The sequence below is a fragment of the Bos indicus genome, chromosome 13 (genome assembly GCF_029378745.1).
Source record: "Bos indicus isolate NIAB-ARS_2022 breed Sahiwal x Tharparkar chromosome 13, NIAB-ARS_B.indTharparkar_mat_pri_1.0, whole genome shotgun sequence".
NCBI classification, from domain to species: Eukaryota; Metazoa; Chordata; class Mammalia; order Artiodactyla; family Bovidae; genus Bos; species Bos indicus.
In genome coordinates this window covers 47,742,060-47,760,201 of record NC_091772.1, presented here as the reverse complement: position 1 = coordinate 47,760,201, position 18,142 = coordinate 47,742,060, and the positions used below count along the sequence as shown (strand labels likewise).

The window sequence follows — 18,142 nt, the reverse complement described above, 5'->3', positions numbered from 1 at the left end:
CACGACTGAAGCGACTTGGCAGCAGCAGCAGCAATATGTCTTAAGACTCAAGAATGAGATTTTTAACTGGTAATTCTTAATTACCAGGGATTTTTGGCTAGTGAGTTAACAAATAAAGTGGAGTCTTTTTGTCCACTTACAGTTTATGAAGATTATATAAAAATATTTTAAAATCACAGTAGATTTCAGATTTCCAGAATTTTAGCTTTTATTTTGTTAAACTTTATTAAAGCAAAAGTCAATTGATGTTATAATCACTTTGTATCTGTACCTAATTATAATAATTCACAAAGGCCTTTGCTTTCCATATCTGTAAAATACTAGTTGGACTGTTCTCAAGAATTTTTCTTAGTACTGTGATTCTAGGGTATTTAATGACTTTTGTTTTCCTATTCTTCCATAGGATGGAATGTGGGATGGTAACTTATCAACATATTTTGACATGAATCTGTTTTTGGATATAATTTTAAAAACTGTTTTAGAAAATTCTGGGAAGAGGAGAATAGTATTTTCTTCATTTGATGCAGATATTTGCACAATGTAAGTAGTTTTTTTCTCCTATATACTTAGACTATAGCTAGGATTTAGAGTAGGATTACTGCAGTAGGAGGTAAGGAAGTGGTCAGCCTTCACCCTTGATTTGTCTTCTGTATTGCATTTTATATATTCTCTACTGAGATGCCTTGTACACCACTGGGTTGGAGCACCTCACACCCTGTGTTTCATTTTACAGACATTAAATCTGCCTTACCGAATTGTAATCCCTCAGGGGCTTTCTTTTGGCCCATTTCTGAGGGCATTTTAACTCTTGTATAGAATAATTTAATTTTTTCTTTTCTTTTTTTTAACTTAAAGGCAATGTATGTTAATGCTTGTTATACCTCTGTAACGAGTATGCCTTTAATTTTTTTTCTTTATATTTTTAGTATTTTCTCAAATTTCAAAGCCATATGTTATGGTTATCTGCCCAGTGAAAAATATTTTTTAAATTGTCTTTTTTTAGGGTTCGGCAAAAGCAGAACAAATATCCCATATTATTTTTGACTCAGGGGAAATCTGATATTTACCCTGAACTCATGGACCTCAGATCTCGGACAACCCCCATTGCAATGAGCTTTGCACAATTTGAAAATCTACTGGTAAGCTATGCTTGAATTTTTAATATTTATTTTTTGAAAAATGTTTTAGAGTAATAGTAAGTAAAATTATATATTAATTTAACATCTGAGTGGTTAGTTTTGACCTATGTATAATGAGCAGATAGCTCTACATAAAATGAAAATATTAAATTACAGACTGAAAAGCAGTTAAATGACTACTACTGACAAAAATTTTCTTGCAGGCCTAGGTTAAGTATGTTTTGTAGTTTAGTGTTCTGAGTGGGTTTTATGAATCATCTTCCCTGTCCATTCTACTTTACAGAATACTAATATAGAGTATGACCATTTAGAATTTGTAGTTAATAAGTTACTTTTTCATGAGTAACTTATTTTTCATCTTTTAGGGGATAAATGCACATACTGAAGATCTACTCAGAAATCCGTCCTATATTCAAGAAGCAAAAGCTAAGGGACTGGTCATATTCTGCTGGGGTGATGATACCAACGATCCTGAAAACAGAAAGAAATTAAAGGAATTTGGAGTTAATGGTCTAATTTATGATAGGTATTTGTTTTTTATGAAAAATTTTCATGGATTGTTAGAAGAGGAAAAGTAGTATAATTATCTTAACATTTATTTGTCAGTGAAATTTTTTCAAACTTTGGAGTATACCACAGTCACTTGGGAAGTTTGTTAAAAATTCAGATGATTGCTCACTAACCTGGATATATTGACTCATCTTGCAGGTGGAGGTGGCTGTTTGCCCTAAACCTGTTCTCTGTCTGCAACAACTTTCTTGGTGGTCTCATCCTGTTCTGTGGCTTTTCATACTATGTACATCCCTCTAAGTCAGTCCTTGCCCTCCATGAGGGCAAGGCTTTGCCTGTTTTGTTCACTTTGGTATTGCCAGATTTTTGGACAATACAATAGCTTAAGTAATTTGTTTTTAAATAAATTTACTGGTTGTTTAAAACATAAGTCTGAGATCTCTGAGAGATGAAAAGGTTGCTTAGTGTAAAGAAATCTGGGGTTAGAAGGTTTACTCTGCTGAGGGGGTTTAGTGGGCTTACTAATACTTGAGCAACATCAAGTAAGTGATAAAATTTGTTACCAGACCTGCTTTAAAAAAATACAGTCCTTGGATTTAGTTCATATTACTATTTGTTCTATAAAGTTATATTGCTTGCTTAATAAAGCTTTCCCCACCCCTGCTATTTTGTCTGAACTAGTCTTGTCTTAAAACTACAACCCGGATAATGCCTGCCTTTTAAAGTATTTGGTTAATATTTCTTTAAGCTGCATAATTCATGATTCTTTTTATTAGATGTTTCCATCTAATTAAAGGAAAATTAAAAATTTTAAATTGCAATATGATGAAAGTGCTTTATTTAGCAAATTTTGAGGGAATATTTCTTTGAGGAGGAGGAAGGAATGATTGCAAACATTTTCAGGTAAGAAAAGTATATTGTGAGATTATACCATGTACAGCTTTTGTAGAGTATAGAAATTTTAGTCAGATCCTTCATCCAAAGGGCCCTACTTGGTTGTAGCAAACACTGACCTTGCAAGGAAAACAGGAAGATACTGTGTGATATATATAAAAGGCCAAAACAAAGTGAGTGCTTCCTGGCACAGGGTCAACAAAAATAATTTTAAAGAGGAAGCAAGAGATATATTTGAGCATGGGTGGTGGTGGTTAAATTTGCTCTGACAGATTTTGCATTTTAGGCAGAGGTGAGAGCAGGCACCAGGGCAGGACTGTGTTGAGGGTGTGTGTGGGGGATGTTGAGGTGGCCCAGCACTGGGCTTCTGCTTGGGCCCAGTGAGAGGTGAGAGACTGGGTAGGGTCAATTTTTATTATTCTTGGAAGTTTTTTCTTCTTTTTAAAAAAATTTTAGTCAAAGTATTACATGTATATATATAATCAACCATATTTATATATATGAACTACATATATATGTGTCTTCTGTGTGTGTGGTGTGTGTGTGTACGTACTTCACAAAGTTCAACAGTCCTGGGAATTCCCTCGCGCTCTGTGCTTAGGAGTTAGTGCTTTCATTGTCAGTGACTTAGGTTCAGTTCCTGGTTGGGCAGCTAAGATCCTGCAAGCAATGAGGTGCAACCAAGAAAAACCTAGCAGTCTTTCCTAGCTCTTTAATTGTCCCTGAGTTCCTGTGTAAATTTTTTTTAAAACTGTTTCTTATGGTATTTAAGGTGCTTATTGCTATTATTTTTTCATTATCAAATTTAGACATATTGAAGATTTAAATGATTCAGAGCCTTTGTTTCATTTTACATGGGGGAGAATTGTGATGTGTTTTAATTTATCAAAACCAGTCCTGTTTTTACAAAGGCATTAACACAGATTTTAGATTTAATCATTGTTTTGTGATTTATTATCTTATACAAGCTGCTATTCTTAATTTGCTGATATTTGGAATTTCTGCATTTGTAGTAATGACTAAGATGGCCTTTAATTTACCTTTATCGGGTAAAGGTAAATTACCTGTCTAATTGTCTAATTTTGTCTAATTTTGACATGAGGATAATACTCGCCTCATACATTAAATTGAGCAATGTTTCCTCTTTGTGTACTGTGCCTGCTCAAATTATTTAAAAGAATTCAGTAACAGAACCCACATTTAAAGAACATTATTATTAGATATGAACTCACTTGTGTGCCCCTCTCTAATTATATTCCCTTACCCCCTCCCTCAGATATAACTGATTATCATATTATTCTCTTAAAATTTGTTAAATTCTTATTTTTATTGCTAGACAATATAACATTTAGTTTCTCATGGCTTTAAACTTTATTTGTACTCTTTCCCTACTTGTTACATTCTTAATCTACAAGTGTGTACCTGAAACTATTAAATAAGTTAAAAAGATTATGGTCCCTGAGTATTTATGTATGTGTGCTTTTTTAAATTTAATGATTGTGCCATTGGCTTGCACCTTTTCTATGCTAGTCTTAACTTTCTGGACTAATTTTGTGACCCGCTGGGTCTCTAGCTCAGCATAAGGCATTTGTCTGTGGATTAGGCATTGGAAGTATAATAGGAATATGGGCACATGGAGTGGGCTTTTCTGTGCTTGTTCTGCTCACTGGAGCCTCCTGAGAGTTCTCAGGAGTAGGCCAGCCCAAAATAAACCTGTCAAGTAGAGTGGAAACTGAATCAACAAATGTTAAATGGTTCAGGGCATTCTGTAGGTTTCAAAGCTGGTAGGATAGGCAGGGGCTCTTTTAGAGTGTTGCTGCTGCTCCTGCTAAGTCGCTTCAGTCGTGTCCGACTGTGCTAGCCCACAGCAAGCCTGTCCATCCATTCAGTCTTCTTCAGTAACATTGCTTGACTTTGGGTACAACTGCCACGCTGAGCAGCAGTTCTTAGGTCACAGCTCCTGTTTCCTGTAGTCCAGATCTTTTTCTCTCTTGCTTTACAATCATTTTTATCGAACACGTAGTTCAGTATCTTCTTGAGAAAGGAGGATGGAAAGCCTGAAGTCTTGCATGTCTGGAAGTGGCTGGGCATAAAATTCCATGTTAGAAATCATTTTTTTAAGACGTTTAAAAGCATTTCTCCATTATCTTCACAATTCCATTGTGCTATTAAGAAATATGAAACCATGTTGATTCCTACTCCCTCACATGTGATTTGTTTGTTTTCCAGAATTCTGGAGAATCTGTGCTTTTGTCTCTAGTGTTCCAAATTTTCATAAAGATGGTCTTGTGGGTCTGGTTTTACCCATGTGCTAGACACTTGGTATCCCTTTTATTTTTCTTTATAGAAATCCTTTCATTTGTATATTATATACTCTTCGACCAGATTTAAATTCTTAGCTTTTTTCCTATTTTATATCTTTGTGTTTTTGTTCTACTTTCAAAGATTTCCTCAACCTTTGTGTCTGCTTATCCTGTTGAGTTTTTTGTATCTGCTGTCGGAAAAGGCAGTGGCGCCCCACTCCAGTACTCTTGCCTGGAAAATCCCATGGACAGAGGAGCCTGGAAGGCTGCAGTCCATGGGGTTGCTGAGGGTCGGACACGACTGAGCAACTTCACTTTCACTTTTCACTTTCATGCATTGGAGAAGGAAATGGCAACCCACTCCAGTGTTCTTGCCTGGAGAATCCCAGGGACGAGGGAGCCTGGTGGGCTGCCGTCTATGGGGTCGCACAGAATCGGACACGACTGAAGCGACTTAGCAGCAGCAGCAGCAGTTGTGCTTTTAATTTTCAAGAACTGTCTTTTTTCCTCTGAATGCTCCTTTTTATGTATGTATTTAAAAAATTCTGTTCTCATTTGATGAAATTTCTATTTCTCTGAAGTCATTAAGGATCAGTTACAAAATTTTTTTTTTCTTCTCTTTTGCTCACTATCTCACATGTTAGAAGATTTCCTCAGATATTTAGAAATCTTTGGTTAAGGAACTGGTATCTAAAAAGCTTGTTGAAAACTCCTGAATGTATGAATATGGCTTGTGAAATCTCACTGTGGAATAATATGTGTGACCCCTTTGGTCATACATCTATCATTAGATTAAAAACTTTGCTTTTTGATTGGTCAGATTCCTCCTAGAAGACTCTGTAATATATTGTACTTAGAGGACACAAGTCTGGCTGCTCAGTTTCTTGGAGTCAAGTGAGTAAAGAGAGATGGGTGAAGGGCATGTCTCTGTGTTTAGAATTTGTTGTATTTGTACCCTCTCTAATTTCCCTGATGCTGATGGCTATTTTATAAAGTGCCTCAAACTCTCTCACCTAGTCTTCTCCTTCATTTGACCTGGACCAAGTAGGGCAGGGGCAGCCTCCACAGCAGGGAGTTAAATGGAAGGGAACCACTTGCTACTGCTCAACCTTCAGCCCATCCTCCATCTTTGAGCCCCTTCCTCCCCTTACCCAGTTCCAGAGGAGTCTGGGCTGCTTTTAACTCAACCCTTTTCATTTTTTCAACTACTAGCTTTTGGTTTGGACTTTTCTATTCTGCTAACTGAAGTACTTTATCACTTATCCATCTGTTTTAACAGCTTCTAAAATTTTGTTGCTGTCTCTCTTTGGTTTTTCTCATATTTAGAGAATTTTCTCTCAATACCCTTATTTTATTTCTAACAGGATATAGGGAGTGAACTTAGATGCTTCTATTCAGTCTTGATCCAGAGATCACTCTTCATTATTTTATATATGCCTTTAATTGTCTTTGCGTTAGAATAGTGAAATATTTCATAAAATCAATACTTGAAAAATCTTGTTTAAGAAAATTCTCCCTATTCTGATGTCATAGCAGCTTCCCAGGTGGCTCAGTGGTAGAGAATCCACCTGCCAATGCAAGAGACACAGGAGATTTGGGTTCGGTCCCTGGGTTGGGATGATCCCCTGGAGGACAGTATTCTTGCCTGGAAAATCCCATGGACAGAGGAGCCTGGTAGGCTACAGTCCATGGTGTCGCAAAGAGTCTGAGCACTGCTGAGTGGCTTGATGTCATAAACAGTTAGTGCCTCACATAAATTGTCTGGTTTTTAAAACAGTGAAAGGCCTTCCTTGCTGTGCTGGTGGGCAGTGCTAGTACCGTCATTGTCACTTGGGGCTCTCAACTCTAGATACATCTGTTAGTGCTACATAGCTTTTAGCATAATTTTCACACTGGTGAGTAGTCCTTTCTTTTTTTTTTTTTTTTTTTAAATTTTAATTTAATCTTAATGTTTTGGCTGCATCGTGTAGCATGTGGGATCTTAGTTCCCCAACCAGGGCTGGAACCCATGTAGCCTGCAGTGGAAAGGTGGGTTCTTAACTACAGAACTGCCAGGGAAGTCCCGAGCAGTCCTTTTCATCTTGATCTTTAGTGCTTTGAAGTCAGAACCAGGTATGAGTTCCAGCTCTACCTTGTAGTAAGTTCCCATCTGTCAGATAAGGCATTGCTGATTGATTAACCTGAAGAAAAGATACTTGAAGAATCATGAGTAAGCTACAGATTTCATTTTCTGATTCAATTTATAATCAGCTCTTTTGCTTCAGGGTCGCAAAAAGGCAGTGAGTAGACTGGAAGAAAAAAAATGGTTTTAAATAGAACTGATGCTTATATCTTTTAAGAAAAAATTAAGACTTTGTAGTATAGGTGTTCTAGGCATTCTGTAGGTTGTCAGATCCTAAGTAAGCCATAAAATTACCTATTTTATGTTTTGTGTTTGTCTCATCATAGGATATATGATTGGATGCCTGAACAGCCAAATATATTCCAAGTGGAGCAGTTGGAACGCCTGAAGCAAGAATTACCAGAGCTTAAGAGCTGTTTGTGTCCCACTGTTAGCCGCTTTGTTCCCTCATCTTTGTGTGGGGAGCCTGACATTCATGTGGATGCCAATGGCATTGATAACGTGGAGAGTGCTTAGCGTTTACTGGGTGGAGACCATTTGGGGCATGCACCGCTATTCTGGGTATTCACTTTTCATCACTAAGCACTGTTTATCTATGCCTTTTAGGTTTTCATTCCAATGAAGCAATAATGAAGTATTTTCTATTTCATTACAGTTCTTGCTAGAATTTCAAGTATGCTATTTAAATCACTTGGCCAGGTATAATTACCAGTCAGTCTCTTTACATGAGAATATTTATTGGTTGGTAAATATTTTAAACTAAATGTGTAAATGTATAATGTTAAACATAGAATTTCGGAATTAACTATATAAATATCTCATATTTACACTTAGTACAGCTTTTTATTTGATCAGGTCGGAAATACTTACCACTCAGAAGAACATGGCTATGCATAATTATACCTGACCATGGGAAAAATAAGTACCTCAAATGCATGTATTTGCACTGGTGATTCCAACTGCACAAACCTTTGTGCCATCTGTGTGTATATGTATTTTTCACATGAATTGACATGCACACCATTTTCATTCAGTATGAACCTTGAGGCTGCTGCCATTTTCCCATTTAACCAAACCGATACCTGTGTAAATAGCCTAAAGGTGATCCTTGAAAACTTGTTTCGTATATATTTCAGAAGTTATTTTGCATAAATATTAAAATTCCAAAAAGCTGCAGGGTAACTTAATGTATAAAATATTACAAGTATGGATTGCAGACTTCATACAATAGATGATAGTGTATAAATTCTATTGAATGCATGCTTTCTGTTTTAAGCATGAGACTGTACACGTTTACTGTAAGTCCTTGCATCTGTGGTGCTAGGTGAGTGTGAGAAGGTGTCAAGGACTGAAAAAATATTTTGTTGCCTAACAAAAAAAAAAAAGGAAAAAAAAGTTGTCTGTAGGCATGTTAAATATGCTTAAGTGTGTCTCTCTCTACCTATTACACACCATTGCTTTGTGGATTTGTTTTATGTATGTGCGTGTTTACAGTAGATAAAACCCTGTGCAAAAAATAAATGTCCTGAATTCTCATTGGTATTCTTTATTTAATGAATGTCATGCATGTAATTTATTTAGAAATGTAGAAGATGCTACTATATGTGTATGTGTATTATTAGGATTATACAAGGGTTTCTTTTATTAGAAGCAGATTGTTTTGGCATAACTAACTTACGAGTGAATGTTAAATAAACACAGATTTATTATCTTCATTATAAAATGAAATTTCAAGATGTTACTTTTGTAAAATTGGTCCCTTATTATTATTATGAGATATTGGAATTTAGTGTCCACCCTGAAAGGATGGCTTATTTGTATACAGCTTTTACTTCATGTAGGCAGTTTATTCATTACTGATATGATTTGGTAGTAGCTGAGAACCTAAAAGTTCAGTTGTATGTTGTATCTTTACTTTTTTAAGCTGAGTAATGCAGTTTTGGCCAGATCTTAATTGTGTTGAAGATAGGCTTTAAAATCCTCTGGTACTCTGTTTGTAACACTGATATTTAATGGAAAATAGTTTAGGAAATGGAGTTTTCTGCAGGGATTTTATATACTTTTCTCATGTTGAAAGGATTTTGCAACACTGTGTGTGGAAATTAACTTGGTATGAACTAGGGACTTTTAGAAAACTTCTGAAAAAGAATTACTTTTTTTGATCTACAGACCTGGTATAACACAGTTACCATTACTTTATGATAACTCTATTAGCCATATGTGTGTTTCTAGTCCTGTTTGTTTGCTCCTCCCCTGTGCCTTTTTAGTTCCAGCTCCATTTTGAAGACTTGCAGATCATGAATGGAAAGAAGAGGAACAGGAAAGGAAGTGATGTAGGGGTCAGTTTCCTCAACAGTATAATTTGCTGAGTAGAGCTTACAGCCACTGCTTATGACAAGGACAGAACCTCACTGCTCACTTTCTCCTGTCTCTTGCTGACCTTACAAACACCAGGGTTGCTGCTGCTGCTGCTAAGTCACTTCAGTCGTGTCCGACTCTGTGCGACCTCATAGACGGCAGCCCACCAGGCTCCCCTGTCCCTGGGTTCTCCAGGCAAGAACACTGGAGTGGGTTGCCATTTCCTCTCCAGTGCATGAAAGTGAAAAGTGAAAGTGAAGTCGCTCAGTCGTGTCTGACTCTTAGCGACCCCATGGACTGCAGCCTACTAGGCTCCTCCATCCATGGGATTTTCTGATTAACTCATAGCTAGCAGTAGCTTCCCTTTTTATAGAACTTCCATATCACTAGCTGTTGCCCCATACACTCTGCACTAGCTATACTGTGCCTGTATTAGGCCCTCGCCATGTCGTATTCCCACATTGCTCCCTGTCTGTAGCCATGTGCCTTGCCTGGAAGCCTTTTCTGCCCCTGATACTTTCTCCTTGCTCACACTCATTTCTCCTTTAGCCCTTCATCAACCTCTCTGCTGCATCCTTGCCAAAACTTAGAAAGGGATGAATCCACCTTTTTTTAACTCCATGGCCAAATGTTCATTCCTTGATCATGTCATGCAAAATGGTACATTCTTGGTAGACACAGTTAATGTTCATCTCACCACGTTGCAGGCTCTTCAAGGGTAGGGACATTGTTTTACAAATTTTTATTTCCATAGTGCATGGGGACATAGTAGAAAAGAAGCGTTGGAATTTTGAGGATAATATAATTTGTATCAAATGTACTTTTGAGTTAGATTTAATTTACTAAGATGTAAACTTTGAGTTGGTTTACATTTTGGCAGTTGGAATAGTTTATTAATGTCAACTTTAAATGTAGAAGTATAATGTTAAATTATTTTATATTTTTTGGAAATCGAGTGAAATGTTTGATAAAATGCTGCCATTATTCTCTGATTTTTTTCCATTATCTGGAATTATGTACTGTAACTGAATGTAAGTATGAGGAACACAGTTCATTCCTGTGTCAGTGGTGCCTGAGGGCTGCCACCGCCACCTGTTTACCTCACTCCCATTGCTCCTTGTGACATTTGTCTTTCTTCTCCCCTCCGAAGCCCATACTTAAGCCTACCTCAGCACCGCTTTCCTTGACTTCCTTCTGCGTTCAGCTCAGGTGCCACCAGCTCAAAAACCATTCCTCTGCTTTTGATCAGAATCATGATGCAAACAAGTACATACAGCCTCTAAATCTCACAATTTTGCAGCTGGGGTAGTAAACCCAGACAAGTTAACTGACTTACTGGGTTGGGACTACAACTGGGCTTTGTGACTCCCAGCCCTGTGTTCTTGGACTATCCTGCCCTCTGAATTTTTGTGGCATTTGTTAGCATATGCTTTCTTGTACCCACTTTTTATGTGCCTGTTCTATTTCCCTTATAAGATTGTAAGCCCCTTAAGGGCAAGGACTTCTTTGCGTTTCTAGCACTACCATAGTGTTCTATATTTAGATATGAACTAGATGAATAAATGGTGGAGACTACAATCCTAGTTTCCTAACTCAGATTGTTTCACAGTATACATATGTTTTTGTATGCTGTGCAGCCATTTTGTCTGAGTGTGTGTGCATGCATGTGCATGTGTGTTGGCATGTTTAAACATGGAGTTCTCACTCCACCCCCAGTTTCTTGGGGTCACTTAGTTTATGGGTTACCATAACTAATTTTCTCCTTCGTGCTGAATGAGGACAGTCATGGGAATGAGTGGCAGATAAGGTAGATTTCTCCCAGGCCTGTCCCTTTCTAGGGCAGTACACCTATATCCTGCAGTGGGCGGCTGAATCAGGTACTGCCTTGGGTAGGACTTGCATGACCTGTGGGGCCAGTGCTCATGAGTCTTGAGGGACCATCATTATGCTTTGTTCCTTGACTCTCCACACCCTGACGGCATTCCTCCCCCGACCCTGCACACACACATACATTATTACTGGCTTGGTACTCTAGGTTGACAGTGGAGTTCTATTCATTTAGATTTGAATACAAGTGATTTACACTGTTTTAGGTTTGGATCATGTATTTTTGGGGTAGAAAGAGAGTATACATACTAGAAGTAACGTATCGTGGTGTTCATGAGTGGAAACTTATTGAAATAATCTCTTAGTGGGTATATATTGAGAAATGGATTTGAAATGTTTTAAAAGTAAGCATATGATTAAGATGCACAAGTAGGTATTGGAGGAGAACTCATGGATTGGAACAAAGTTTACATGAGGCTCTCAAGCCCTTGTGGAATGGGGTGGTGGTCAGTTTGGGGCACAGCCTTTGTAAACTCAGAGGCCAAAGTAGTAGTATGTTCAGAGAGGATCATGGAGCCATCCCAACAATGGAAAAGGATTTAAGGATGTCAGAGGCCTTGCATCCTTGTAGGAGATAAAAGTTTATTGATGATTTTTAAGGAAAATGACAGGGTAAAATGAGTTTTTAAATAATGAAGAAAGTAATGTTAGTATAGGAATAATAATCCACTGGTGGCTCAGTGGTAGGGAATCTGCCTGACAATGCAGGAGATGCAGGTTTGACCCTTGGGTTGAGAAGATCTAGAGAAGGAAATGGCAACTGACTCCAGTATTCTTGCCTGAGAAGTCCCATCAACAGTTCATGGGGTTGCAAAAGAGTTGGATACGACTTGGCAATGAATGGAAATAATTTGTCTAGTCCTCTACTAAATTGATCCAATCATACCTCTGCTTTTTTTTTCTCAGAAAACAAATACATACAGGATGAATGAACTTCTGAAACTTACTTGCAGAACCAAATTACATAATTTCATGGGAAAGAAACTAAACCTTAGTAAAAGTTCCATGATTTCAAATGTATTTTTCTGTAGCCCAGACCTCTCTAAGCCCCAGATTCATATATCCAGTCGTCAGTTTGCATCTCCACTTGGAGATATAATGGGGCATCTCACATTTAACACACCTCAACAAAGATTTTTCCTTCCTTTCACCAGACCTGCTCCCATCTCACCTCCTTCAGTGTTCTGAAGTACGGTCCAAATCACAGCATATTAAGCAGAGACAATATTTTTTGCTGACCAAGGTCCAGGTAGTCCAAACTAATGTTTTTTCCAGTAGTCATGTGCATATGAGAGTTGGGCCATAAAGACTACTGAGTGCTGGAGAACTGATGCCTTTGAATTCTGCTGCTGGAGAAGACTCTTGAGAGAATCTATGGGACTATGTGGAGATCAAACCAGTGAATTTTAAAAGAAATAACCCTGAATATTGGAAGAACTGAAGCTGATAATTGACAGATTGATGTCACATGATGGTAACAGCCGGTTCACTGGAAAAGACCCTGATGCTGGAAGAGATTGAAGACAAAAGGAGAACAGGGCAGCAGAAGTTGAAATGGTTAGGTAAAATCACCAACTCACTGACTTGAATTTAAGAGAACTCCGGGAGATAGTGGAGGACAGAAAAGCCTGGCATGCTGCAGTCCATGGGGTCACAAAGAGTTGGGACACGACTTTGTGACTGAACATCAAAGCAATCACAGAGGGCCTACACTTTTGCCCAGGGTACCAACTTTTCTCCCCTCTGCCTCTTGGACAGAAAGAGTACAGAGGATCCATTCCTAGAAAGTAATGGCCAGGACACGAATCTGTAAAGTATCAGCTTATTGGGAGTTTTTAAAAGCACACCAAATGAAGATTCAAATGCTATTTCATGTTAGTTGGGTGGAATCCATACTCTTGCAAAAGTGAACATAACCTGGGGTGTGTCATGAACAGAGTAGTAGAAATCAACTTAGGAAAATGACTATCACTTTCTGCTGGGAGCGATCTCCGCCCATGGCAAAAGTCAGGAGGAAGGAGGCTTGGCATACGCAAAGGCAGGATCGAGCCTCAGGAGTTCCCCTGGAAATTCTTGAGCATCTACCCCAAAACCAGAGTCTGCCTACTTTCTGCTTTGTGTTCTCACCTACACCTCTGATTTTATGGGGGGCTGTCCCCCACTACCTCTCTGAAAAAAGAGTTAACTTATAGCTCCAGTTAAAGTTCCTGGGTGTGATAGTGTTTCAACCTACAAGCTCCTTTGGAAGTCCTCTAGCCTGCCTGAATAGGTTTTTCCGGCCACATGTGATTAAACTGTCTAAACACAGATTCCTTTGAGTAGTTAAAAGATTGATTAGAAACTGTATTGGTGAAGGGTTTTTCACTTATTGGGCCAATGTTTGCTGCTAAGTCTCCATATCCCTTACCTACTGTGTCCTTGGCAGTGTATTGATTAATATAATGGGTGTATAGAAATGTAAGTAGTAGCCTCAATGTTTGTAACCTTGGACCCTTGAGTTAATTCTTTTCTTGTTAAAGCCCACCACACCTTTGCCCTATAGGAATGCAACTTTATCTAATGCTTCTGGAGGGTGGTGCCTGACTTTAGAATAATCACCTTTAGAGAAAAATAAGTTTTCTGAAGAAAAGGTCTTAAAATGTTAACAGGCCTCCGGGCCAGAAGATGATGCAAATCACCTAAACTTTTGCATATGATAAGTTTGCAGGAAGAAAGCCTGGCTTACTGCATGACTCTACCCCTTCCCCCATGCATAAACTTAAGCTATAAAAACTACTTTGGAAAATAAAGTGCGGGCCTTGTTCACTGAAACTTCGCCTCCCCACGTCGTTCTTTCTCTCACCTTCTGACTGAATTATTCAGCCTCTTTTCTCCACTGAATTTCCTCACTGAGCTATCCTTATTTAACCACTCTTTATATCCTTAATTAACGTTTAATTAAGCAATTGTTTCCTGATCGCCGATGCCGTCTCCCCTTCGAATTCCCTGGATCCATGGGGCTGGACCCCGGCAATTTTCAAAGTGACACATGTACATTATTTTAAACATGGAAAATAGAAGTAAGCAAAAGAAATGTTATCCATAAGTTTACTACCCAAATATTAATATAATTTGGTATTTTTTTCTAAGCAAATAGTATGTTTTATTTTTTAATAGGATTTTGGATCTTACTCTTCTTTTTTTGACTAAAATGTATGTAATGAAAAATTGAACTTAGGAACCATGGAATATACATACTTCCCAATACAACTAAAACCTCTGACATTACTACTACTACTACTAAGTCACTTCAGTCGTGTCCGACTCTGTGTGACCCCATAAACAGCAGCCCACCAGGCTCCCCCGTCTCTGGGATTCTCCAGGCAAGAACACTGGAGTGAGTTGCCATTTCCTTCTCCAGTGCATGAAAGTGAAAAGTGAAAGTAAAGTCGCTCAGTCGTGTCCGACTCTTAGCGACCCCCTGGACTGCAGCCTACCAGGCTCCTCCATCCATGGGATTTTTCAGGCAAGAGTACTGAAGTAGGGTGCCATTGCCTTCTCCATTATATGAACAATTATATGCAAAACAAGCATAAGACAGATGGAGAGAAGACAGATTTAGCAATGGACTTCAGGACTCAAGGAAAAACGTGAATTCTCTAGGTTTTCTTATTTTCCTTATCTATCTCAGACAGTTTTGGTGAAGTCGGCTACCAGGAAACACCAGAAGATGTAGGCAAAAATGAAATTTAAAAAACACCAAAACCCAGTAAAACCCTGCTCTCTTCACCCAAAGGACCAGGAAAAGGGCAGCTTAACAAGTCAGGAATCCTTTAGACAGTAACTTCTCTATTCTAATCAAATATCTCATGAAAGACTGCAATCATATCCTCACCCTCACCAGTTAAGGCCAAAGGGATGGCCTAGATTCCACCCCAGGAGGCTTAAACTTAGTACTTCAACCCTCTGCCGGGATGGTATCAGAGAAAGTCTAGTGAGGAACCTGGACTCCAACCTCCTTGCTTTCTGGGATGGAAACGGGGTACTCAAAGGAGAATCAGGGTTTTTACCACTGCATAGTGGCAAAGAGACGGCCTGCACAACAGTGTCAGTGGAGACTGCACAAAGAGCCTAGACTTCATCCTCAGTAACAGGTGCTTCTCACCCTGTGGTGTCAGAGGAGGTCTACTGTGAAGCCTGAACTCCCAGCCCTTCCTGTCCTCAGGTGTCAACAGGAACCTTCTACCTGGCAGTAATGAGGCAATGCTGTGGCAGAGGGGACCTGTTAAAAGATTTAAGTAAAATTTAGTAAGAGTCTTACAACACCAAAAACGTCCAGGTTTCAGTCAATAACCACTTGGCGATATATGCCAAGAACCAGGAAGATCTCAAACCATGTGAGAAAAGACAATACAGATGACACATAATTATCTGACAAGGATTTTAAAGCAGTTGTCAGCAGATGCTTTAGCAAGCAATTAGAAACATGGAACAAATGGGAAAATGGTCTCAGCAAAGAAACAGAAGATATAAAACAAAAGTTTTAGAATGAACAAATTTAAAAAGTGAATGGGCTCAACAGCAGAATAGAACAGAGGATAGAATCAGAGAACTTAGAGATAAAATAAAAATTACCCAATCTAAACAGAAAATAGACTGATAAAAAAAATGAGCATGACCTCAGAAACACGTGGGACTAAAAAATCTTAACATCATCAGAGTCCCAGAAGAAAAGGAAAAAGAGGGTGGAGCTGAAAAAATGGTTGTAAATTCCCCAAATTTGGGGAAAAAACTAACTTGTAAACCTAGAGATTTAAGCTGAGCAAACCATAATTAAACCCAATGAAATCCACACCAAGACATTGAAAGCAAACTTCTGAAAATTAAAGACAATTAGAAAGATGGTCCATTACCTACTGAGGAAAAACAATTCAAACAGCACATTTCTTTTCAGAAACCATGGAGACTAGAAGGACCTGATATTTTTCAAGTGCTGAAAGGAAAGTACTGACAACCCAGAGTTTTATATCCTGCAGAAATAATACTCCTAGATGTGAAGGGGGAAACAAGGATAAAGGAAAACTAAGAATTTGTTGCCAGTGAACCTACACTGAAGGAATAGCTAAAATGGAGTTCTCTGAAGAGAAAATGATAAGAGGAAATGTTACATCAGGAAGGAAAAAAACTTGGTAATAGCAAAAATGCAGGCAAATGTAATAGAATTTCCTTATCCTATTGAGTCTTCTAAATTATGTCTGATGCTTAAGGCAAAAATTATAATACTGCCTAATGTGGTTCTCAGTGTATGTAGGGAGAGTATTTGGGAGAGGGAAAAGCATGTAAATGGAGATGTTTCTATACTCAAATTGGTAAAATGGCACCAATAGATTTTGGTACGTTTTTTGTTTGGGGGTTTTTTTGGCTATGCTGGGCCTTTGATGCTTTGTGTGGGCTTTCTCTAGTTCTGGTGGCAGGGGCTGCTCTTTGTAGTGGTGCACAGGTTTCTTGTTGCAGTGTCTTCTCCTGTTGCGTACATAGGCTCTAGGCTTGTGGGGTCAGTACTGGCGGTTCACAGGCTCAGTTGCCCAACAGCATGTGGAATCTTCCTGGACTGAGAATCAAACCCATGTCCCTGCATTGGCTTGTGGGTTTTTAACACTGGATCACCAGGGAAGTCCAGACTTTGATAAGTTGTACACATAAAAGGTTGAGTAAACACTTAAAGTGCTACACAAGGAAATACACTCAAAATACTATAAGCAAGTAAAAATGAAATTGTAAAAAATGTTTAAGTAACCCACATAATGTCAGGGAAAAGGAAACAAAAAAATCAGAACCAGTAGAAAAAAATAGCACATTTAAGCCTTAACATCAGTAATTACATTAAAATTAACTTGTCTAAATGTATCAGTTAAAAGATTCATAGCGTGAACATGCTATTGACAAGAAACTCAAGTACAGTGATAAAGGTAGACTGAGAGTAAAAGAAAGGAAAAAGACATGGCATGCAAAAAAAATTCAAGACAAGTACAGCTATTAATATCAAATAAGGTAGACGTTAGAGCAAAAGTTAGCAGATACAGGGACATCGCATAATGATCAAAGTGTCAGTTCACCAAGAAAACAGCAGTTTAAAGGTGTATGTCTCCAAAACTCCCCCCAAAACAAAAAACAAAGCTATAAAATATGTGAAGCAAAAACCGCTAGAACTGAAAGAAGAAAGATACACAACCATAGTTGAAGACTACAATATCCTCTCAAAAAGTGATAGACCAAGACCATCAACCAACAGGATGTAGGTGACATTCCAAAATTTGTGGTATACAACGAAAGCAGGGCTAAGAAGGAGATTTATAGCACCCAGATGCATATGTTAGAAAAGAGGAAATATCTCAAACCAATAACCTAAGTTTGCATCTCAAGAAATTAGAAAGGAAGATCAAAATAAACCTAAAGGAAGCAGAAAGAAGGAAAAATTAAGATTATAAATGAGTAGATTTGGAAACAAAAAGACTAGAGAAAAGTCAATGAAATAAAAAGCTGGCTATTTTTAAGATCAATAATACTGACAGACCTCTAGCAAGATTGGCAAAAAAAAAAAAAAAAAGGCAAATTACTATCAGGAAGAAAGCAGGTCCTGTTAACAGACATCAAAAGGATAATCAAGCAATATTATGAAAAACTACACATAAAATCAACAACTGAAATGGAACAATTTCTTGGAAGACGCAAACTATTAAAACACCCAAAATGAAGCAGATATTGAACAACTCTATAACTATTAAGGAAATTAAATTTTAAAACCTGAAAAATAAATCTCCAGGACTTCCCTGGTGGTACAGTGGTTAAGAATCCACCTTCCAATGCAGGGGACCAGGGTTCAGTCCCTGGGCAAGGAACTAAGATCCCACATGGCATGCCCCACGTGCCGTGGGGCAACTAGAGAGCCC

General features: G+C 38.2%; 1 protein-coding gene across 3 annotated transcripts in view; it reads left to right on the top strand.

The window, feature by feature from the left end:
• Nucleotides 1-8,504, top strand: part of GPCPD1 (glycerophosphocholine phosphodiesterase 1) — a 64,648-nt gene extending 56,144 nt beyond the window's left edge. For all 3 annotated transcript variants that reach the window (XM_070801144.1, XM_070801146.1, XM_070801145.1), the window contains 4 exons: nucleotides 404-540; nucleotides 1,004-1,139; nucleotides 1,505-1,665; nucleotides 7,295-8,504. In XM_070801144.1, the coding sequence (XP_070657245.1) occupies nucleotides 404-540; nucleotides 1,004-1,139; nucleotides 1,505-1,665; nucleotides 7,295-7,484 (624 nt within the window). In that variant the 3' untranslated portion in view covers nucleotides 7,485-8,504. The remainder of the gene's footprint in view (nucleotides 1-403; nucleotides 541-1,003; nucleotides 1,140-1,504; nucleotides 1,666-7,294) is intronic.
• The last annotated feature ends 9,638 nt before the right edge of the window (nucleotides 8,505-18,142 follow it).